Below are 25,650 nucleotides of genomic sequence, written 5' to 3' on the forward strand. Positions count from 1 at the left end.
ATATATTTCATTCATGACAAAAGGTATTAGCAGAGACCATTTAATCTATTATATGATCTCTGGTATTAGGTGTTAGGTGATTTGTAGGTTTATGCTGAGAACAAACCCATATTAGATATTATAACTTGTGCTGTGCGTATTTCATAAAAAGATAGATATTCAGTGTAATATGACGGGAGATCCTTTCTTCTTTTTGTGGCATATCGTTTACATAAAACATCACATGGTATTCATCTTCAAATATATTTAGAGTGTTTGGACAAACAGAAATTATTAAAGCAGAATCGTTCATTATGGGGAGTGTAACTGTATCTTCCAAGTTCCGCTTTTTAACGGAAATTATTACATCTAAACTTTATATATATGTAATGTGGAATGTCTTTTGTTGAAAAAGTTCAACAAAAAATTTGTACTGAACATAGTAATTACATTTCGAAGATAATTCCATTAAAGGGTGCCAATTTTGATGCAAGTTATCTTATAGTCTTTACATAAATTCATTTAGGAATAATGGCGTATAGCCGAAATGCAAGTACATTAAAACAGTCAATCCATAATAAAAATATAAGAGATCTGAAATAATATCACTTAAATCACTGTCTTCTTATTCTAACCGTAAACATAATTGGAGTTGATAAAGAATGAGAGAATTATTCAAACCAATAATTGTAAATAACAACTTGAAGTAAATATCTATCGAAACCAACTTAACCATAACATAGTCCTGCCGAACTAGGCAGTTATATTGGAGTTATATTTTGGCTGGACTAATGTGTCCATGTATAGTCCAATCAAAATCGTGTAGCGAAATCGACATTCTGTTCGCAAACACCATGGGGATATCGGTCGATTGCAGAATTTGATGAGCATGTGTACCGTCAATCTCTTCATGTTTTTAAGCAAGTGTTTTCTTGTACTTCGCGAGGTAAAACCCATTGACTGGGCGCCGCCATTTTGTTTGAAGCAAATGCAAGTTGGATCTGATTGGTCAACAGGAGAGACATGGAAGGAAAGTAACTCGTAATCCCCACTGATGGCGGCGCTACGATTGAGAAATTCCAGGCAGGTCCGGCAAGAGTGGAAACTGGACTTTTTGCCTCAGGAAGATGCATTATAATAACACAAGAGAGTAACGATGTAGTTAATTTCTTCTGTCCTCATATCATTTTCTCAACCCTTTCAGGTCCAGCTCGAAACGTTATTCTGCTGTCTGTATTCCACAATCTACTCCACAAACTGCTCTGAAGCTAATAGTAGCGGGAGGATCGCTGCCTGGCACGTGGCGCTGCGAAGCTCTGTTGTGTATCGACCACAAATCTGACGCTGTACAGCCGTGAATCATAGACTAAAACTTTGGTTAATTTGGAAAGGCTTCTTTCAAGTAAACGTAACCCTTTCGAAAATGTATACTGGACACTAGTTTTTTTTCAGAGAACAGTACGTCCCGGGTTGCATCGTGATACTTGTAGCTGAAATAAATACATAATAAAAAATAAATTATTAAATTATATGCACAGGTCAAAGTTTGTACCAAACGTATTTTAGAACTGAATTATATGTTAAAATGTAACTCCGATGTTTTGTAATAAAAAACCCCATTAACTTGAATGTACATTTCGACGGTAGACTCAGAGTGAGTGAGTACGGTTTTACGCCGCTTTTAGCAATATTCCAGCAATATCACGTCGGGGGACACCAGAAATGGGATTCACACATTGTACCCATGTCGGGAATCGAACCCGGGTCTTCGGCGTGACGAGCGAACGCTTTAACCACTAGGCTACCCGACCGTCCCGGTAGACTCAGAGAACATACATATGGTTGTATATACATGTACATGTACTTTTTTCGCGATGATTTAAAGTGTATTGACCGTCTGCATAGTTTCATTCCCCTTTGATATCAAACGCGGTTTGAACATTAGTGAGCGATTGAGTGTTTTTAACCGTTTGATAGTATGTGAGTTATATTACGACATGTCAGATGATGACCAGAAACATATTTCGTTTGGCGTAAAAGGCAAAATAGCGGTAAAAAATATATGAATTGAACACCGAAAATCACAATCGGTGATGAAAGCCCGATGTGATGCAGGTCTTGGCGTTTACCACTGGTGAAGCCCACGGACAGGTGTATGTTGCTGACAAACATAGAAACATAATCAGGGCGAATCGGGATTTGAACCCACGATCATAGGTTTCCGGCTCGCCTAAGGCACGCAACTGCGGATAGAGAATTAATTCGCCTTTGACGACTGTGCCACTTGTATTGGACATATTATAACAAGGTGACTGGTGATATATACACGAAGCGGTTTCAGAGTAGCGGGTTACACATATACTTGTCAAGAACATTAGTCATACTCAGTGAAAAGTCCACGAGAATTAATTTTAATAAACCCTTTTAACCAATCATATTACAGCACGCATGACCATGCGCTTTCTCTTGACCTTTTTTATTTCTCGAAACAATATGTGGTATCTATCCAATCATTCTTAACAACGTATTTTTGCTAGTGTCATTCATGTCTACTCAGTTGGTTGAGAGTAAATGGATTCTTACCAAGTCTACTGAACCCACAAATGCCGTGGTTGTATTTGGTGAGGTACCTCCTCCGACTTGAAGACCACACTCCATGATGGTAGCGTTAGTGGCTGATGTACGTAGAAATAAAAAAAACCCCATTTCACACACGATAACCTGGAGAAACTTTTTAAATGGGTGACATATACTCAGCAATTGGGCCATACTAGCATTTATGAAAAAGTTGTATCGCGAAGACATTTGTTTATGTACTGACAATAAAGTACAATAATGTAATTTCCAATAATGTCTATTCATGACCACACACGTCTACATGTTTTTTACATAGTTTTAGTGAATGTTTTTTCAGGGATCAAGTCACAATATTAATTCAATTTCAGATTTGCTAGACGATTTTAAGAAAAAAGTGTGTTTGACTTGTGATGGCCAAACATGTCATGACAATTGTAATGTTCCCCGACGTGTCATGTTCAAGGACCTTACCCCTGACTTTTGATATGTAGGTTAAACGACCGGACTCTACCGCTCCCGACAACTCTCGTCCGTTGTAGTCAACAGTAACTGTCCTCCACTCAGACCGTGCCATACCCTGAAGAATAATAAACAAAAGAATTACGATAAGGGTCCGCCCAATTAATATTCTTGGGAAGAGTATGTGCGTGCGTGTGTGCGTGCGTGCGTGCGCTCATGCGCGCGTGTAATAGTTTGAACATACATTAATTATTTTCTCAAAAATAAAAGGCATAATTGATTATCCACCATGTTATATCTCTATTATGTCTTGTGAGTCCACCCAAGGCCCGTACTTTCAAACATCCAGAGATCCAGTGTATTATATACCAAACATCGGAGATCCAGTGTATTATATACCCGCTCTGCTACGATAAATACTCTGAATTTTGAGTCCAATTTGAAACACGCGACGCTAAAACAGACGTCCAATGAAACGACACAAATGAGCGAAAGACATTCTGATTAGTTACATATTAGGGATAGACATGGTGCGGTCACTTTCTTAACGGCGCTATGGTAGCGAATGGGCCCAGGGTACTTATCATACTAGAATAGGGATGTATAATAATCTGGATTATCGAGGACAGCAGACAGCAATCATTTGGACCCACAGGACATTATTTGTCACCCAGCATGTCGAGTGAACGACTTGTTGTAAAATTATTATCATGATCATTATTATGATGATGATGATGATTATATTAAACATTTATATACTGCACCTACTAGAATCGGCTCTAATGCGTTCTTCTTCTTATTATTATTATTATTTACAGATTAAGATATAAAATGCAACAAAGAAGGTTTGTGTGATCCTGGCACAGTCAGGCTGGTTAGGCTCATCATCAGCTCAAGGCCCTTGTCCCCTGTACATGCAGTCCAGACAGCGAATGGGACTTCTCCCAGGAAACGCTGCCTAGTCAAACCCACCCAGAACTTTTCTGAGAATGTGAAGACCCCCCCAACACTGCAGCCTTCTGCATTACCCAGATTGTCAGAAGGGCTGTATCGCTGGTAGCAAACTCGGGTACTCTCCCAATGTCAGTCAACAGATTGGGAGGTACCAAACCTAAGGCACCAAGAACAGTGGGGAGTCGGACAACTTGGTACTTGGGATGCAAGCGTGACATTTCGAAAGCGAGATCTGCACATCTGCCATGTTATTCCCGAATCTTGTCAATCACATTAGTGTCAAATGGGACAGAAAATTCAATGATTAATGATTTCACTGGATTTATTAAAAAGGACAAGATCAGGTTTGTTGGCCTGGATACGCCTGAGGCTGTAAACGGGCCTATTCCAAAGAATTTTGTATTCATCATTTTCCATGACACCATCGAGCCTCTCCATCATGTCGCTAAAGAAACTGTGTTTGTGCCAAAGCTGGGCATCCACTGACAATGTGTTGGACAGTCTCATTAAATTCATTACATAGTCTACATTTCATATTTACATTTTGATGCAAAATCACACATTGACGGTTTCGAGTGAGAAGTGACTGGTCCTGAGCAGCAAACAGAAAGCCTTCTGTTTCACTTTTCAGGCCTGCCGACTTCATCCAAGCGTAGGACTCTACAGGGTTGCTGACCTTATCAACACACTGTACATAAACTCGATGCAGTGGTCGTTCAGATAGCCTCTCCTTCACTTCGCTTGGTTGACACTCATATCTGTACCAACCAGCAGTGTATAACCATTATTATTATTATTATTATTATTATTATTTATATACCACACGTATCCAAGTACTAGTATCTACTCAAGAAATATTTTATTTGTTCCCCGACCAGTGGATCTGTTGGCAGTCCAGTTATCCTACTCAAATCCCTGGGGAGTATATAACACCTCACATACCTATTCCCTGCTGGTCGAACAGAGGCACATTTGAACTGAGTCACTTGCCAATGGTGACACCATATGTCTTGACAATTGTGTTTCCGGTGTTCGTATTCGTGTTTCCGCCATCTGGTCATCTACTAGCGAATGAGTTGGTTCTTTGAGTGCACAGGGTGAATGTACTGTACACTGTGGGTAGTGACCACACTATAAAGACCTGTAAACATTGTTGGTCCCAAGGCTGAATAACAACCCGGTCACTAGCGGCACCTGGCCTATTATGCCTACTATGTATTCCACCGCGACTGTATCCACGTTATTGTACATACCTGGGTAGATATCGTCATCTTAGTGACATCCCCATACCAGGACCACACACTGAACTGTATTCCTTGATCTTCTACCGTCATCAGCAAACTGTTGCCCTTCTTGCAGTCACTACTACTCATCAGGATACGTCTCCCAGAAACTGCTTGTGCCTCCCTGAAACGGAGCTTGACAGAAACTGAAGTGTTGACTGTCATCTTGATGTCGAGGTACATGCGGCTGGTAGAGACTAGTGTAGCAATTCCCGAGTTGATGCTCACGTTGGTCACGCGCAGCCAGGACAGAGAGCTTGGTGAGTCTAAGGCATGGGTAACTGTGCAGCCTGGAATTACAAAACATCAACGCCAGTGAATAACCAATCTTCAGTATCTTCTTTGATAGGCATTTAGAAGTTGGAGTACTAAGTAGTAAGTTGCTTGATAACGGTGTTAGAACCTACACCGAAACGTCGCTCTTTAATTGTAATAAAGAAGTTGTTCATCCATAAATTCTTATCCTTACTTAATCTTCAGTTTACGCCGATATAGATTCCATTGGGCGTAAAGGCAAAATAGCCATGATAATTATGTGAATGGATCACTGAACATCAGTGTTCGCTAAAAGGGTAAGCATGTCATGCCCTAATGGTAGCACACACAATTTGTGCTAATCGGAATCAAGTGATTGAAACAGCATTTCCAGCGACACGATAGCGCAATTACTAATTTTGCTTTATGTTAGTTTTGAATAACGTTACGAACAAGAGATTTTGCTGCTAATAAGTAAAGAAAATCGTTAGTTTTGGCATATATGAAAGAATGACCAGTAGATGAATCCTGTTCAGGATGGGGTTTCTGAACGATTAAAAGGTTACATCATTCGGACAATGTTGTCATATTTGACGTGTCACATTGACTTTCAGCCACCACATGTGACAACTTTTGGGGGAGGTGAAAATTGGTTTGATTATTGTAACATCATCTTTCCGAGGCAAGGCAGTTAACCGATGATAAAGGTCCAGTTTCCACCCTTGCCGAACTAGACTGGAATTCCGGAGTCTATGGCATAGTCCAATCAAATCCCACAACGAACTAGACATCCGGTTGACACCAACATGGATGTCAATGTGCAGATTTCAGTCGACTGCAGGATTTGCAAAGCATGTCTTCCGTGAACTGGGCGTCGACGGATAGGTTTCAAATCTTTTCATGTTTTTAATCAAGGTGCTCACCTGATTTGATGCACTAAGCGAGGTAAGGCCCGTTTTATTACAACATGATCTTGATTATCGATCAGATCGTCTTGACTGGGCGCCGCCATTTTGTTTGAAGAAATTGCATATCCGATTGTTCAATAAGAGGGACATAGCAGGGACATAACTCGGAATAGCCACTGTTTGCGCTACGACCGAGCCACGAATTCCCAACGTATTTCGGCAAGGGTGGAAATTGGACTTGTGTCGTCAGATAACCCCCATGTATCGGGAGGATGTATAACCATACCCGTAAGTCGGAATGGATACTAAGGTCTTGACCCAATATACATGTATGTTGTAGTTGTAGCTACGTCTCTTTCCACGTTGCTTGCAAAACATCTGCAGCATATGTTTTGATTGAAGGTTCAATATTTACTTGGTTATAACTCACTACGTTGGTCTGTGCAGCCACACTCAGCAATGTCGAATACAGTCCCTGATCCACAAGAATCCGACGTCCACCCAATGCTTTCAACAAAGGTGTTGTAGATTGTTGCTGTTCCGGTCCAGTCAGGGCCTTTGGCACACACTTCTTTAAGCGAAATGATTGATGTTGTTAGTCTTTGTATGCATAGCGTTACTTTGAAAACAATCCTTCAAAACGAAGGGTTCCTTGAGTTTTGGGTTTCTTAATACGTTTTATGCAACAAATGTCTTATTTGGGATTAAAATTTCTAATTCAAGTAAACGTTCTCGTACTTGTTTGGTATACTTTTGAGAATTTGTACTTTACTAAGAAAATGTAATCCCAAATATAACATTTGTTACATTTGACCACTTTATAAAAGGCATTGTGTATTCGTACGTTTTATGAAGTACGAGTCCATTTAAACATATAACCATTACATAGTCCACAGTCACCAACATACTTAAACAAACGTATGTATGTATGTATATATATGTATGTAACATAAAACGTGATGTGTGTGTGCGTGTGTGTTAACATAAAACGTGATGTGTGTGTGCGTGTGTGCGTGCGTGCGTGTGTGTGTGTGCGTGTGTGTGTGCGTGCGTGCGTGTGTGTGTGTGTGCGTGTGTGTGTGCGTGTGTGTGTGCGTGTGTCGGAATGTGATTCCACCTTACCTCTGAAACCGTAACGATGGGGACATACATCATCGCAGTAGTAGTTGGCGCGACAACCGTGACCAGGGAAGAAGCTGAATCCCTGGGAACAACATCTGGCCACTGATTTCCTTCCATCACACCGCCAGTAGGATCTGCAGCTGCCTTCCATCTTATAGCTGGCTGCACACGTCCCCGTGCACCGCTCTGGATTCGGAGCGTACCGGGATTGACATAAGAAGGTAACACTAGCGTTATGAGACTGAAGATGTCTACATATGGCAACTTCTTTAAAAGTTAATATGATTTCATGATCCAACATGCAAACAAATTGGTACGATGTAGGTGGTGAATAACGTTAATCACATTTCCTTGTACTTGATAAAATATGGTCATTATAAGCAAAGCAACAATAGATATCTCTTCTAAAAATGCGAACTCACTAGAATGAACGTAGCTGCATTATGCTAAATAACATACAACATGGTATTCCACATACCATGTACTTGAAGAAATGGCTCGATAATCGATCAAACCTAACATTTCAATATGGCTGCCGTGGCGGCTATGTTTGCGATCAGATCGGAATTCTGGAATCATTCTTGTAAAGTGCCAGTTTAAACCACGTTTTAGTTTCAGAGGCGATGTAAAAAAAGCATAAGTTAACGACGAACGGACAGATAGACGACGGACAACCCACCATGTCTTAAGTTCACTGGTATACGTGTCTTTCGCACATTATACCCTGATGACATTAGGCTGTTAAACACAATACTAAACATGTCAAGGAGCATTTTAGGTTTGTGTTTAGGATCTTAACACGTTTTTTTACATTGTGATCATGGTCGTTATTGCAACTCTACATCCACTATACATGCAGGGCCATACCAAGAGGACATGTAACTTTCCATGATTCATCGCACTGGAACGTGACTTGGTTCCAGTAGAAGCCGAAGGGGCAGCTTCTGTAGACGCCGAGGACATTACCGCGGGGGTTGAAGAAACACTGAACGTACTTGTCACAGTCGGCTGGATGGTAGCGATACCCAACATCGTTCCACCGTTGTACATTGGAACATAAGTGGTCACTGGCATCTGGTGTGTGATAATTCATAAGCATTGCAAAAACATAATGATGATAAGTCAACACCTGTTGGTTGCATAAAGACGATCTACTTAGTCTATACTTTGTGCCTACATATTGAACGTATGGAACGATTACAAAATATATAATTTAAAGCTTCTTATTTGAAACATATATTAACTAGGGTTATTGTTCATTCTTTGATACTGCTTAAATAAAAGGGAATTTACTTCTGAAAAAGGAAATTTTAACAGGTTTTGGTGTCTATATTTTACCACTTCTGAGGTACAACGGCGATCTGTAAATAAACAAGTCCGGACCAGACAATCCAGTGATTGATATCATGAGCATCGATCCACGCAATTGGGATCGATGACATGCATCAACCAAGTCAGTGAGCCTGACCACCCGATCCCGTAAGTCACCTCTTACGACAAGTACAGTCGCCTTTTATGGAAAGCATGGGTTGCTGAAGACCTGTTCTACCCCGGATCTTCATGGGTCAGAGAGTTGTTTGAGCAAGGTTACAACATTCCAGGCCTCAATAAAGCTTCAAAAATGTTATGGTAGTCATGTGGAGGACATTTCCATATTTGAGGAATCCGTGACCAAAATGATGTCTGATTCAATTCCCTATTTGGATTTGTACATGTTCAAGTGAACAATTTACTTGCCTTTGCGTGTATTCGTAAAGGATGCCATGGGCGAGGCAGCATACCCTCACCTTTACGTGAACACCTGGCATCATCACTATTTGATAGTTACATATACTCAACAACAAAAGTTCCTGTGACACCAATATTTCATTGCATTTTTCAAACAAGTAAAGTTCGGTTTTCAATATTGTAGTACATGTATGGAATCAAGTCACATTAACGCAACTGCTACAGATAAGCATGCATTCCATGCACAAGTTGACTTTTATGCAAGCCCCATGCATTTCACTACCCAAGAGTGGGTATAAAAACATGTTCGTTAACGGGATTCCATATGCATTGTTTAGCATCGTGCTGACAACAACCACTCAGAAAAACAACAAAATTACGCAATTATTCAACATACGAAATGACACGCCTGTCCGAAAATGGGCGTCTGCGAGCCATTGATATGCTTGAAGCAGGATCGAGTCAACGTGATGTTGCAAGACAAATTAACGTCCACAGAAACATACCATTTGGTGTTTATGGCAACGTTGGCAACGGACGAATGCAGTCAGAGACCATCCTCGGAGTGGCAGGCCACGCGGAACCAATAATCGACAAGACAACTGGATTCGAACAACACACCTACGAAATCGATTCCAGCCAGCAACAGTGACTGCAAGAAGCATCCCTGGCCTTCGACGAATATCTTCACAAACCGTACGTCGCCGCCTCAGATGTGCAGGGATTGTCGCCAGAAGACCCGCCAGACGTCCCATTTTGACAGGAAACCACCGTCAAGCACGTCCACAGTGGTGCAGACAGTGTCTACGCTGGGCGGCCACACAGTAGGGACAAGTTCTATTCACTGACGAGTCTCGTTTTCACATCAGCCACATCGATGGACGGATTCGAGTGTACCGACGTCGAGGTGAACGTTACGTCAATCATTGTGTCATGGAAGAAGATCGGTTCGGGGGCGGCAGCGTTATGGTATGGGGTGGGATTACAGCAAGACAGAGGACTTGTTTGATAGTGGTAGAGGGAAATCTCAATGGACAGCGCTACCACGACGAGATCATCGGCCCTATTGTTCTACCGTTTTTGCGTCGTCATGGCCCAGGCATTACCTTTCAACATGACAACGCCCGGTCTCATATTGCTCGACTTGTTCAGGATTCTCTTCAACAAAACAACGTGAATGTCATCCCCTGGCCGGCTCGCTCCCCTGGTCTCACCAATCGAGCACATGTGGGATGAGATGGATCGGCGCCTTCGACGTCAACCATGTGTTCCACAGACACTCCAGGAACTTCGAAACATGCTCCAGCAGATATGGACAGAAATCCACGGGACTTAAACCTGAACATTTGTCACTAAGAGTCACTAGGGTCGGACATACCTGGACAAGGGCTGAAACCACAGTTTACTGCACGCGATTCACTGTACGCGCCACTACAGAGTCTCCCACCGTTCTGTGCAGGTGGATTGGTGCAGGTCCTCCTTCTGGTGACCGAGGTGGTCACGTCAGGCCCACATGTCGCATTACACACAATTGGGCCCCATCCAGTCCACTCAGTAAACCCACCGTCGACTGTAATTGAAAGTACATAAATTGCAAGTTTTTCCCTGGCAACATCTGATTGGCAAACAAAGTTATTTGTTTTTCGTTTATGATTCCACAAACCGACAAAACATATAGGCCACTGACGCACTACTGTTTCCAGATTGACTGATAAAAGAATGGGCGGGTTGCATCATGGAATGTTTTCTCTGAATATTTGAAAATGTAAATTCAAAGATAGCAATAATTGTTGACTTTAAGCGTCAGTCTAGGCACGGGGCAAGTCGATAGTATGGATGTGCCTTGCTTCATTTGTTCACAAGGATGGGTCGTAGAAGAGCAAAGATCTTCGTACATGGGCATTACGTGAAACAGTTCAATGGCATACAAAAACGCTGCGTTAAAAACAACGCATCTGTTTCAATTCGTGCAAGGTAATTCATTTCAAATAGTTATACCCACAAAGTACATTCCGATTCGATTCGTTAACCTTTCTATAATAACCTTTAGTTTCTCGTGATCATAAAAATAATGACTGCAAAATAATCTTAACATTATGCTTCACTGACTCCACAGACTCATCGGCGGTTACAATAAAAGAGTAAAAACGTACTTGGGCATGCACTGAGGGGACAGTTAACAGTCCTAAATTCCTTATACAGCCCTGTACAGTTTGTGCCTCCTCCCCGTGGCGCCGGGTTGGTGCAGGTTCTGTTCCTGGAGACCACCTTGGTGGCTTGTATGTCGCAAGTCACGGCACACGTCGAGTTGGTCCACTGACTCCACTCTGTGAACCCACCATCGGCTGCAAGGGAGAGAGTAACATGTGAAGTACTCACAACATAGCGACAACAGCCTGTCGGAAGATGGCCAGTTTGGGGCGAAGTGCTGGATTGTCAAATGTACTTGTACCAGTGTGTTCCGTTTTAACTCATACAAAGATATAAGATATTTGAGTGACGTGTCCGGGAAATTCCAAAACGTCAGCTGCGGATTAACACTGACGGCAACATCGTGGTGGACAGAAGAGCTTCATAAAGCTATGATGATGTTGTTAGTGACGAAAGACTATGGCTTGTGGGATTTTAATTTCCACATTCCTGTACCGATTTACTGTCTGTCTGTCCGTCTTAGGTTAAAGCGTTAGCTCGTCTCGCCGAAGACCCGGGTTTGATTCCCGACATGGGTACAATGTGTCAAGCCCATTTCTGGTGTCCCCCGCCGTGATATTGGTGGAATATTGCTAAAAGCGGCGTAAAACCGTTCTCACACACTCACTATCTATATTAAATGTTCTTGTATCCAAAGTGGAACACTGCGACAAGTATGTCGATTACTGAAAGACATGTGAGTGATGTAGCGACGTACCATAGCATGAGGGTAACTTGCATATTGAAGATCTGGACTGAAGACTTTCGCCCAAACAGGGCTTTCCACCGCTAGTGGGTTCATTGCATTCTCTCTCCCTCTGCCGTATTCCTCTCACACCACTGCCACACGAGGCGAGGCAAAGTTCAGTCCAGTCTTGCCACGGTTGCCAGGTTCCATCAACTAAAACATATATAGTAGTAGCATTTAAATACAACAACAGGAAGCTCTCTACTCTTGCTTAAATGCAGTATTTGTGAGTGATTTTGAATGCGTCGTCTACAAGGTGATGAACACGGAAGGGTTATTGGCATTCTTCAAACTGGTAGAGTGAGTGAGGGAGTGAGTGAGTTGGGTTTGACGCCGCTTTTAACATTATTCCAGTTATATCACGTCGTGTCAACTTAATGTGGGAGGAAAGCTCGAAGCGATGCAGGTCTCAGACGTTTACCACTTCGGTGAAACCCTCGAGCACGAGTATAGTGCTGACAAACTTAGAAACATAATTTCGGCGAACCGGGATTCGAACCCCACAATCACAGGTTTCTGGCGTGCCAAAGGGCCGCAACTCTGCACAGCGAATCGCGGCGCCTTAAACGACAGGGTCACCCGTGCCTCCCTCAAACTGGTAGAACTCTTTGAGAGGTGGCCAATATATGTATTCAATATGTCTCTGAATGTGATTTGCGGAAAAGATTTCTGCAGACACAAAATGTTTATGATCGGCCCCGCACAGGGCTTTCTAGGTCAACAATACAAGTCAAGGATCAATTAACCAGAAAGGTTTGACATCGAATATATTTTCGCTTTAAGAATAATTACGAAATCTTAACTCTCTGTTCACACTTTCGTAACGACCTGTTTTAATACGTAACTTAATTATGACTTGATATTCTTACCATGGTGATATTCTTCCTGTCTTCATAATGCAAAAGGTCGAAATTAGATTCATACATAAAAGTGGGCTTGGCTTTTTCATACAGTTTACTCATTGATGATATATCCCTACGTCAGTTTTGGACAAACATATTTATTAAACTTTGCTTGAAAACATTACAAGACGCTTCTGGGGTTACACTGAGCGGATCAATCCACTCATAACCAAATCCATGTGCAAATAATATTTGTTTTACATAATAAGCCCAATTCGTAACAGTTCGATTTATTTAAAAGTTTGAATTAGTAACCTATCACTATGCTATATCTAGAAATGAAAAGTCCACGTTCAATTTGTACCACGTTAACAGCTCCCCATATTCCAAAACTATGCTTCATAGTGTATGTAACAAGAGAATACAAAAAATGGCACTAACGAGTTGTAACGGCACATTGCTGTTCATATCTTTCAATCCCTTTTCTTGCGACCCGTGAAGATCCGAGGTAGAATAGGCCTTTAGCAACCCATGCTTGCCGTAAAGGCGACTATGCTTGTCGTAAAAGGCGACTAACGGGATCGGGTGGTCAGGCTCGCTGACGTGGTTGATACATGTCATCGATCCCAATTGCGTGGATCGATGCTCATGATGTCAATCACTGGATTGTCTGGTCCAGACTCGATTATTTTACAGACCGCCGTCATAAAGCTGGAATATTGCTGAGTGCGGCGTTAAACAACAAACAAATAAACAATCCCTTTCTTGCAAATGTTTTTTTTTTTCAAAATCAAGATATTATTGTACCTAGGGAATTAAATGTGTCCATCTGTTGACCACTGTACTCCCAATATTTATCACGCCTTTTTTTGTCAGCACCATACCTGTGCTCGTGGGTTTCACCGAAGTGCTAAACGTCTGAGACCTGCATCACTTCGGGCTTTCCTCCCACATTAAGCTGACACGCCGTGATATAACTGGCATAATGTTAAAAGCGGCGTTTAACCCAACTCACTCACTCACGCCTTATTTTACCCGCTTTTTCGAAACACCAATTTTTCAGGTTTCGTTACATTAACTTCGAGGCCCCGATCTTAATCCACAATGAATAATTGAAAAGGTATTGGTGACATAACTTCACCTTGTTTGATACCCATAACGATAAGAAAATACTCTGATACACAATCGTTATCGTTATACTTTACACACGATCTGACAACCTCATAATACTTTATATTACATTGCATAGTTTACCACGCACTCCTTGTCTAATCATTTTATACAACATGCCAGTTCTTTAAATACTGTCAAAAGCTTTGGTGAAGTCTACAAATGTACAATATTCCTATTTGAATGATTATATATTTGTTCACCAAAGATTGTAAAACAAATGTGGCATCAATGGTTGTATAACCGCGCTTGAAACCAAACTGGGGATCAGAAAAAGTATTGCTCTTTTCGGCCCATTCAGTAAGCCTATTTGTAAAAGTACAGCTGTGAAGAGCTTGGAAAAGCAACAGTCATTTACTGTTTAATGTTATCACGCTGTGATTATGAACGTCTTTAATATCGCCTTCCTTATGAATTTGGTTAATTCCTTCAGACCAAGCTCTCGGGAACACACTAAGTGTGAATACCTATTGAACAATATTGTTTTGTTAGGAATAAAAAGATTACATGCACATTTAAGATCCATTTACAACACCGTCAGCTCCACAAGATTTGCCAGAAAAGGCAACCTTCACCTCTTGTTCTGTTATATCACACTCAAGCTCAGGAGAGATCATATCATTACCAGCCTCTAGATCGTTGTTTATCACATCGTCCACGTTGTTACCCACAGTACTGATTTGAGATGAATATAGATCTTTAAAATATGTCAAAAAGTCATCACAAGTAGGTTTGTCCTCCAAACGTCTTCTCCTTGATTGGAAATATTCAAATTCTCTTAGTCGTTTTCTTCTAAGTTTACTACTTTTCTTTTTTTACTGTAGGCAATTCTTATACAGTTTTTGGCTACATGAATCCTCATGTAACCATACCGCTAGGAAGATTCCTATGTATGTGAGAACTTACATATTTCTTTTCATGGCGTTAACGTCTATTTCATCTGTTTTAATCTCCCTTACGTCTCAGGGTTGAGTGTGAAAAGTCAAGTACCTTCGAGCATGTTAACGCTTAACCATACGCAGTACACAGCTATCGGGGAGTGATGCAGTATATAGTTGGTCACACTTCACATCACTAGTTTACCTGGTTACTCGATTAATCACAAGACACAGGGGTATTGTTTGAATATTACTGACTGACATGTAGCAACATTCCCTCACCTACTCCACGCTGAGTGTCTGTTTAGTATTCATCACATTTCTAAATAGCAAGCCATAACGGATGTTCATCACAGCACCCAAATGCCACCTACGTTTTATCAAATGAATCATCGCATCAACAAATAATGTACAGTTAATCTGATTTAATACCCACTTTTATGAACATGACAACAATGCATCAGAAACGCAACAGAAACGTCGCCATTGAAAATCATTACAAATGTTACACGCCAAATAGGGAATCCATAAATTTGATCACAAACGCGTGACATTTGGAAATGTCCTCTACATATCTACCATAAAAACTTTTTGAAACCTATTTTCGCAAATACTTTGAACATTGTAACACTTACCAAACAACTTTTTAGCAAGATTCCAAGGCTCTCTTTGAAATCTTTCGTAGATCGGTTGTAACGCTCGGAGTGAAAAAAACCCATTCGTATAAAAAGTCCTAATAATGTCCATGTAAGTTTTTTATGGGTATTTTTGAATCCTTCTCCACGTATAAAGCCAAACATTAACTAACTCTTAAGACAAAATACAAAGGACAGCTTACTTGGACAATCCCTCAAGCCACAGCTCACGCTCATTGTCTGGGTCAAGGGTCCAACACAGTTGGTCCCCCCAGGGTTGTCACAGCTTCTGGTCCTTGACTGGTTCTTCACTGCGCTTCTCCCACAGGTCAGTTCACAAGCACCAGTCCATTGGCCCCATTCGGAAAATCCCCCACTTTCCGCCGTTTCTATAAACAATTACGAAATAACACAGGGTCGTGTTATGACCAATGTCATTCTTCGCTCAAATGGCAAAAAAGTATAATAATAAAATATACAAAGGTGCAAAATACATACCAGTGACTGTAAGGTATCCCTTGGACTCCATGCCATTCACTGCATAGACATACTCTCCGCCGTCTACTAATTGGATATTTAGAACAACAAGGCGTCTATAGGAACCAATGTTCAGTGTGATTATATACTTAGCACCATTAGTAAGCAGTACGCCGTTCCTATACCATGATCCATTTGTGCTTACAGGGTATACGTTCACAAGAAAGCTCTGAATTTCTCCCACACCTCTCGTATAATTATCCATTCGCCCTGAAACGAAACGAAGTAAAGTAGAATTAAGCCGAGTCTGAATAAATATTCGGACGCTGATGTTATTGTTTATCAGCTATTGGCGGTAATGTTCGTACCATTATTTTCAAGGGATCCTTGTTTCTTATTTCAGTTGTCTCTACTTTCTAACATATATATGAATATATATGCAAACATTATATATATATATATATATATATATATATATATATATATATATATATATATATATATATATATATATATATATAATGTGTGTGTGTGTGTGTGTGGTTGGTTGGTTTGTGGTTCAACGGCCGCACTCAACAATATAACAGCTATATGGCGGCGGACCAGACCAGACAATCCAGTGATTAATACCATGAGCATCGACACACACAATTGGGATCGATCACAAATATGAACCAAGTCAGCGAGCCTGACCACCTGATCCCCCGTCATTCGGCTTTTACAGCAAGCATGGGTTGCTGGACCTATTCCGCCCCGGATATATATGGCGTATAGATATGCCTGTGTGTGTGTGTTTGTGTGTGTGTGTTTGTGTTTGTGTTTGTGTGTGTGTGTGTGTGTGTGTGTGTGCATATGTATACATGTGTATATGTATGTAAATGTGTTTATATGTAGTGTGTGTATGTGTGCATGTATGTATTTGTAATAATATTTTCGTATTAATGTGTACAGACAAGTAAAATGTGTCCATATAGGCATTTTACGTATGTTTATGTTCTTCTTGCAAACATTATGTTAGAAAAACATGTTTATGTTTTTCATGTAAATACATTTCTCTTTGTTACTTTGAAATATAGTAATATAAAATCAATGTCTGTCTATATACACAATTTGCGCCAAAGATCCAGCGTTTGTTGCCCGACGCCGCACGGCAGAACTCCGGCCACAGGACGGCGTGACTACACATTTCCTATTCATCAATAAAGCCAATAATTCGAAAAATTTAGAAGGATGTAAGACCCGTGAAGATCTGGGTTGGGAACAGGTGTTCAGCAACCCACGCTTGCCTTGAGAGGCGACTAACAGGATCAGGTGACCAGACTCGCAGTCACTGATTGTCTGGTCTAGACTCGATTATCTACAGACCGCCGTCATATAGCTGGAATATTGCTGAGTGCGGCATTAAAAACAAACAAACAAACAGAAGCATGGGAACTACCTACGCGGGTTTACGTTGAAATCGGCGTTCTTTGCTTACATTCAAACAAGATAAACAGCGCGTGATCAAGTGTTGTTTCTTACTACATCAAGTATTATTTGAAAAAAAGTTATTTTGATAAAACAACAGAAAAGACATAAGTGTAACTGCTCCCGTGCATGGACTCGCGTGTTTGTTACCATAGTAACGCGTCAGTTCTAAGTGCCATACCCTGTCTTACCTTAGTGGAATATTTAAATTCTATTGGCCCATTACGTGTTGATAAATGTCCTTATCCCAACATTAAACTACCAGCTTCTGATTGGTTAAGGGGCAGTCCATTATTTTCCATGTAGCCGGCTCATACAGACGCTGATAAATCAATCGGAACACACCTTAGGTAACTTACATTATTAATTCTGTGTCATCCATGAATCCAAATAGTTCCCAAATCAGCTGTGGTGAGCAAAACGTGAAAAATTGACATGTTGATGGGCACCTACTCACCTTGTTGTCCTGGATCCCATCTATTTCAGAAAACAAACAAACTTACCTCACTGACTGAAAAACATGGCAACTTACCTAAAACCGTAAGATTAGCCTGTCTGGTAGATCCATCAACTGTATAACTGTATTGTCCAGCTTGAGAGGTCAGCACATTTGGTATTGTCAGTGTCTGAGAAGCGTCGAGTGTCGTTGTCGTATATCTGTTGTCATTTGTTAAGTCAACCCCTTCCCTCCTCCAGACGCCATACGTGACACCAGCAGGACTGACAAATGCTACCATCTGTGGACTTGTGCCAGCAAGGGCAGTCACATCTCCCATGGAATTTGTAATAACAGCTGAAACAAGCATGACACGAAGATATCAACTGAATACAGACCACCACCAACCTGTGTGGTAATGTAAAGCAGTATGGCACGTAAAGAAACACGTTACTAGATGACTTTTCACCAATAAAAGTGAGTGAATATGCTTTTACGCCGTTTGTAGCAATATTCCAGCAATATCACAGCGGGGGACACCAGAATTGGGCTTCACACATTGCACCCATGTCGGGAATCGAACCCGGATCTTCGGCTTGACGAGCGAACGCTTTAACCACTGGGCTACCCGACCGCCTATCATCAACAAAAGTTAGCGATGATTATAATAGCGGAGAGTTATATCTCACCTCTAATTTTAAGTCATTATCACACTTTGTTTTTGAAGTTATATTCCCTCATCGTTAGTAATAATATAGTCGTGCATGTTCATGAATTACAGTGGACGTCATTTGCCATACTTAAATGCCACATTTCATGAATAGTTTGTTTGTTGTTTAACGCCGCACTCGGCAATATTCAAGCCATATGTTGGTCTGTAAATAATCGGGCCTGAACCAGACAATCCAATGACTGATCTCATGAGTATTGATCCACGCAATTGGGATACGATGACATGCATCAACTAAGTCAGCGAGCCTGACCACCCGATCCCGTTAGTCGCCTCTTACCACAATGAACAAGAATACATACCTTGGACAGACAGATATCCACTTGTCGTGACACCATTCAGGTTAAAGGTATATTCTCCTCCATCAGCAATTCCAACGTTATTTACAACCAGTCGTCGTCCGGTAGCTGTCCTCGTGATGGTGTATTTCGTACTGGAAATATTCAAACGAAAACCATCTTTCAACCAGAAGCCTTCAGCTGCCTCGTTAGGGGTGACCTGCGTCTCAAAAGTGCCTTCTTGTCCACCGGCACTTGTGTCGTTAGTTAAACGGGCTGAAAAGTAATATGATTCCTTGGTGATTTGGTTTTGTTTGTTTGTTTGTTGTTTAACGCCGCACTCAGCAATATTAAAGCTATGTGACGGCGGTCTGTAAATAATCGAGTCTGGACCAGACAATCCAGTCATTGACATCATGAGGATCGATCCACGCAATTGGGATCGATGACATGCTTCAACCAAGTCAGCCAGCCTGACCACCCGATCCCGTTAGTCGCCTTTTACGACAAGCATAGTTGCCTTTTACGTCAAGCATGGGTTGCTGAAGACCTATTCTACCCCGGATCTTCACGTGTTGATTCCTTGATTGAGTAATGTGTACTTTAACATATATGCGACAGCACATTGTACATTAACAACTTAAAATGAAACTTTCAAACCCTGCTATCAAACAACATGGTTGATCAAATTATAAAACACAATCCATTCTATCTTCTCTGTAGTTACATATAAATTTCTAAAGTCATTGAAAGATTGGTTATTAAACTTACTGAACACAGTTAACGTGGCTTGAGGATTGAGGCTGCCGACGGAGTACGTGTATGTTCCTCCATCTGAGAGTACAACGCTAGTTATAGTCAACGATCTCTCTAAACCGTTGACAGTTTGTATATATCTGCTACCACCCGTCAAGTCGATTCTTGTGGGCGTTACTTTTACCCAAATGCCTCCTGCAGGTTCTCCGGTGAAGGACACTGTAAATGATGACGAGGTACCAACCAAACGTGTGATGCTTTCCGGGCGACTGACGACAGACACTGAAACATTGATGAGATCGGTACATAGTGGATTCTATACACAACTGGTTATTTGAATTGATGCAAGTCGTATTTTAAAGATTCAAATTGATTCATCATATTTTAATATAAATTTACTTGCCAGTTAAAGAGCATAGGTCCTGGACGAGGCGTGATACTGTGAACTGCTGAGGTCTTCAATTTGAATTGCTGTCATATTGGACATAGCAATATCTATCAACTCCTGCTCATAACGTCGCTTGTCTGGTGACGATGAAGAATTAAGCAAAGGATTCATGCCTACAGCAAAGACCCGTATCCCACACGTCTTCGTCTCTGCAGCAGCAGTTTAAGTATCTGCTTGATTTTGTGACAAACCGTCGGTCATCACAATCATGAAGTGGGGGTTACCAGAAGTGTCAACGTCTGAAAAAGCTTTTGCTTTCCTTATACCAAGATGAGTGTTTGTTCCAGCGCCGGGTTTAACACGCCTCTGTATTTTACTCACTAGTGTGTTGACGTCAGGGGATGCGTTGATGACAGAAGATATTCGATCGCTGTACACTACGACGCCAACTCGGGTAAGACTGCTGCTTCTGATACTTTGATTAACAAACGTCATCAACGCATTTCTAACTTCCCTAAAACTGGCGTCACTGATACTGCCTGGTCCATCTACGACAAAATAAGCTGTATATTCCCCAGATCAACCAGTAAACACAATTATGATTGACTCTTAAACCGATATGTACTGTATTACACAAAGTAAGTAGGATTCTGGTATATTTTCGCTTGTTTTTTTGTTTAACGCCGCACACAGCTATATGATAGCGGTCTGTAAATAATCGAGTATGGACCAGACAATCCAGTGATTGATATTATGAGCATCGATCCACACCACTGGGATACGATGACATGCATCAACCAAGTCAGCGAGCCTGGCAAACCGATCCCGTTAGACGCCGGTTATGACAAGCATAGTCGCCCTTAAATGCAAGCATGGTTTGCTGAAGACCTATTCTAACCCGGATCTTCACGGGTCAAGTGGGATTCAAAGGGTATATTAAGATGACATACAACTGAACTACATTTGCTGTTTATTGAGTGAGTGAGTGAGTTGGGTTTAACTCTGCTTATAACAGAATTCCAGTTATATCACGGCTTGTCAACTTAATGTTGGAGGAAAGCCCGAAGTGATGCACGTTTACCACTTCGGTGAAACCCACGAGCACGGGTATGGTGCTGACAAACCTAGAAACATAATCGGGGCGAACCGGGATTCGATCCCAACTCTGCACAGCTAATCGCGGCGCCTTAAACGACTGGGACACCCGTGCCCCAAACAATGTACGGATGTATAGAGTGGTCAGGTGTTATATCATTTCTAGTTCTGTCAGAGTTGCCTCCCTTGCGCAATCCAGAGTCCTGTGTTCGTGGGTTCGAAACCTGGATTCGGTCTGATTGTGTTTCTAGGGTCTTGGCAGTAGCCTGAGCACGTGATAAGTGGTAATTGTGTTTAGATCTGCACCACGTCGGGCTGTCCTCTCCCCTAACATCAAGGAGACACGCCAAGATAATGTACAAATAGGTGTTCCTCTCCCCTCACATCAAGGAGACACGCCAAGATAATGTACAAATAGGCGTTCCTCTCCCCTCACATCAAGGTGACACGCCAAGATAATGTACAAATGGGCGTTCCTCTCCCCTCACATCAAGGAGACACGCCAAGATAATGTACAAATAGGCGTTCCTCTCCCCTCACATCAAGGTGACACGCCAAGATAATGTACAAATAGGCGTTCCTCTCCCCTCACATCAAGGAGACACGCCAAGATAATGTACAAATAGGCGTTCCTCTCCCCTCACATCAAGGAGACACGCCAAGATAATGTACAAATAGGCGTTCCTCTCCCCTCACATCAAGGAGACACGCCAAGATAATGTACAAATAGGCGTTCCTCTCCCCTCACATCAAGGAGACACGCCAAGATAATGTACAAATAGGCGTTCCTCTCCCCTCACATCAAGGTCACACGCCAAGATAATGTACAAATAGGCGTTCCTCTCCCCTCACATCAAGGTGACACGCCAAGATAATGTACAAATAGGCGTTCCTCTCCCCTCACATCAAGGAGACACGCCAAGATAATGTACAAATAGGCGTTCCTCTCCCCTCACATCAAGGAGACACGCCAAGATAATGTACAAATAGGCGTTCCTCTCCCCTCACATCAAGGTGACACGCCAAGATAATGTACAAATAGGCGTTCCTCTCCCCTCACATCAAGGATACACGCCAAGATAATGTACAAATAGGCGTTCCTCTCCCCTCACATCAAGGAGACACGCCATGATGAAGTACAAATAGGCGTTCCTCTCCCTTCACATCAAGGAGACACGCCAAGATAATGTACAAATAGGCGTTCCTCTCCTCTCACATCAAGGATACACGCCATGATGAAGTGCAAATAGGCGTTCCTCTCCCGTCACATCAAGGAGACACGCCATGATTAAGTACAAATAGGCGTTCCTCTCCCCTCACATCAAGGAGACACGCGATGATTAAGTACAAATAGGCGTTCCTCTCCTCTCACATCAAGGAGACACGCCAAGAAAATGTACAAATAGGCGTTCCTCTCCCCTCACATCAAGGAGACACGCCATGATTAAGTACAAATAGGCGTTCCTCTCCCCTCACATCAAGGAGACACGCCATGATTAAGTACAAATAGGCGTTCCTCTCCCCTAACATCAAGGAGACACGCCATGATTAAGTACAAATAGGCGTTCCTCTCCTCTCACATCAATGAGACACGCCATGATGAAGTACAAATAGGCGTTCCTCTCCTCTCACGTCAAGGAGACACGCCAAGATAATGTAAAAATAGGCGTTCCTCTCCCCTCACATCAAGGAGACACGCCATGATTAGGTACAAATAGGCGTTCCTCTCCTCTCACATCAAGGAGACACGCCATGATTAGGTACAAATAGGCGTTCCTCTCCTCTCACATCAAGGAGACACGCCATGATTAGGTACAAATAGGCGTTCCTCTCCTCTCACATCAAGGAGACACGCCATGATTAAGTACAAATAGGCGTTCCTCTCCCCTCACATCAAGGAGACACGCCATGATTAAGTACAAATAGGCGTTCCTCTCCTCTCACATCAAGGAGACACGCCATGATGAAGTACAAATAGGCGTTCCTCTCCTCTCACATCAAGGAGACACGCCATGATTAAGTACAAATAGGCGTTCCTCTCCTCTCACATCAAGGAGACACGCCATGATTAGGTACAAATAGGCGTTCCTCTCCTCTCACATCAAGGAGACACGCCATGATTAAGTACAAATAGGCGTTCCTCTCCCCTCACATCAAGGAGACACGCCATGATTAAGTACAAATAGGCGTTCCTCTCCTCTCACATCAAGGTGACACGCCATGATTAAGTACAAATAGGCGTTCCTCTCCTCTCACACCAAGGAGACACGCCATGATTAAGTACAAATAGGCGTTCCTCTCCTCTCACATCAAGGAGACACGCCATGATTAAGTACAAATAGGCGTTCCTCTCATCTCATATCAAGGATACACCCCATGATGAAGTACAAATAGGCGTTGAAGCTCACTAACCTTCTGTTCTAGTCGCTGTGATGAACAGCAGCGCAGTCCATGCTGTAGCTACCGCCCATGTCGGTGTCCTCATGGTTGTTTAGCGTGTATCTACAAATAGAAACAAACTCTCTTGAAGAAAACGATAAAGTGCATCTCAGTGTAAAGTATAACTGCACAATAATATTTCACACTCATGTATTCTGATAGTATTGTAGAAGAAGTTCAGTTATGAAAACGTTTTACTGACTTTATCCCTGGCGAACGAAAGCATTCAGTAACGATATTTTTTCACATTTCACAAATCAATAAGCCAGTGCATAATGAATGTCATCTATTGATAGTTTGTCACTGATATATTGCAATGTACGGTATCAAACCGAGACATCATCCCTGTGTTATTAGGGTGATTATGAAAAGGATAAAACACGCCTCCGAGGTTTTGGTTGAAAATATAAAACCACGAGCGAGGTCAAGGCTTTTCCTTCGTTCGCGGTTTTACATTTTCGACCAAAACCTCGGAGGCGTGTTTTATCCAACTTATGAAACGTCTAAATGCAAGAAATACCAGAAAAAAACATGGACATACCTTATAGTGAAACAATACAGTATGGCATTGTGGTTTTGACACAGAAGTTCATCCATGGTACGACCCAGAACATGTTGAGGGCCTCATGGAAAACGATAATCATATTTGTATATGGAAGAGGTCCAAATACAGCCTCAAACGTATCCGGGCCCAAATACAGCCTCAAACGTATCCGGGCCCAAATACAGCCTCAAACGTATCCAGGCCCAAATACAGCTTCCAACGTATCCAGGCCCAAATACAGCCTTAAACATATCCAGGCCCAAATACAGCCTCAAACGTATCCAGGCCCAAATACAGCCTCAAACGTATCCAGGCCCAAATACAGCCTCAAACGTATCCAGGCCCAAATACAGCCTTAAACATATCCAGGTCCAAATACAGCTTCCAACGTATCCAGGCCCAAATACAGCCTTAAACATATCCAGGCCCAAATACAGCCTCAAACGTATCCAGGCCCAAATACAGCCTTAAACATATCCAGGTCCAAATACAGCCTCAAACGTATCCGGGCCCAAATACAGCCTCAAACGTATCCAGGCCCAAATACAGCTTCCAACGTATCCAGGCCCAAATACAGCCTTAAACATATCCAGGCCCAAATACAGCCTCAGACGTTTCCAGGCCCAAATACAGCCTCAAACGTATCCAGGCCCAAAAACCTGACATTGTCCTTATGGATAAATCGAGTGAATGCGTTCTCCGTCCTATTTTTACACTAATGTGGTTGACAAGCTTAAGATTCAGGAAAAAGATGGCAAATATGCGGACTTCGCGTACGAAATGTTACGCTTTGCATCCCAAGTACCACGTTGTCCGACTCCCCATTGTTCTCGGTGTCTTAGGTTTGGTACCTCCCAATCTGTTAACTGACATTGGGAGAGTACCCGGGTTTGCTGCCAGGAATACAGCCCTTCTGACAATCTGGGTAATGCAGAAGGCTGCAGTGTTGGGGAGTCTTCATATTCTCCGAAAAGTTCCGTATGGGTTCGCTTAGACAGCGCTTCCTTGGAGAAGTCCCATTCGCTGTCTGGGCTGCGTGAAGAGGGGGCAAGGGCCCTGAGCTGATGATGAGCCTAACCAGCCTGACTGTGCCAGGATCATCCGAATCTTCTTTGTGGCGTTTAGTCTGTATATAATAATGATGATACCAAGGCTACTATGCTGGATGTTTTGTGAGAAAGACGTAACGTATCAAGAAAATGAATTACCTCCTCCTCGATGCCCCAGTCGTTAAAGGAAGAACATTTCCACAATATCAGCAATCAATGTCAATGCGTGCAACATAAACTCAAACTGTGGCAGTCTTCTGTGT

The 25,650-nt window shown here is 42.1% G+C and overlaps 1 protein-coding gene across 1 annotated transcript; it reads right to left on the bottom strand.

The window, feature by feature from the left end:
- LOC124142886 (hemicentin-1-like) lies at positions 1-25,650 on the bottom strand. The gene is made up of 17 exons (XM_046511577.2): positions 25,547-25,650; positions 23,768-23,857; positions 19,888-20,154; positions 19,141-19,392; positions 18,205-18,465; positions 16,227-16,475; positions 15,932-16,117; positions 12,174-12,356; positions 11,419-11,610; positions 10,644-10,835; positions 8,405-8,611; positions 7,538-7,723; positions 6,846-6,986; positions 5,223-5,542; positions 3,028-3,133; positions 2,563-2,654; positions 1-1,469 (listed from the first exon to the last, which is right to left on the bottom strand). The coding sequence occupies exons 2-17, from the start codon at positions 23,838-23,840 to the stop codon at positions 1,428-1,430; spliced, it is 2,949 nt and encodes a 982-aa protein (XP_046367533.2). The 5' UTR covers positions 23,841-23,857; positions 25,547-25,650; the 3' UTR covers positions 1-1,427.

The sequence above is a fragment of the Haliotis rufescens genome, unplaced genomic scaffold (assembly GCF_023055435.1).
Source record: "Haliotis rufescens isolate VD_foot unplaced genomic scaffold, xgHalRufe1.0.p SCAF_6, whole genome shotgun sequence".
NCBI classification, from domain to species: Eukaryota; Metazoa; Mollusca; class Gastropoda; order Lepetellida; family Haliotidae; genus Haliotis; species Haliotis rufescens.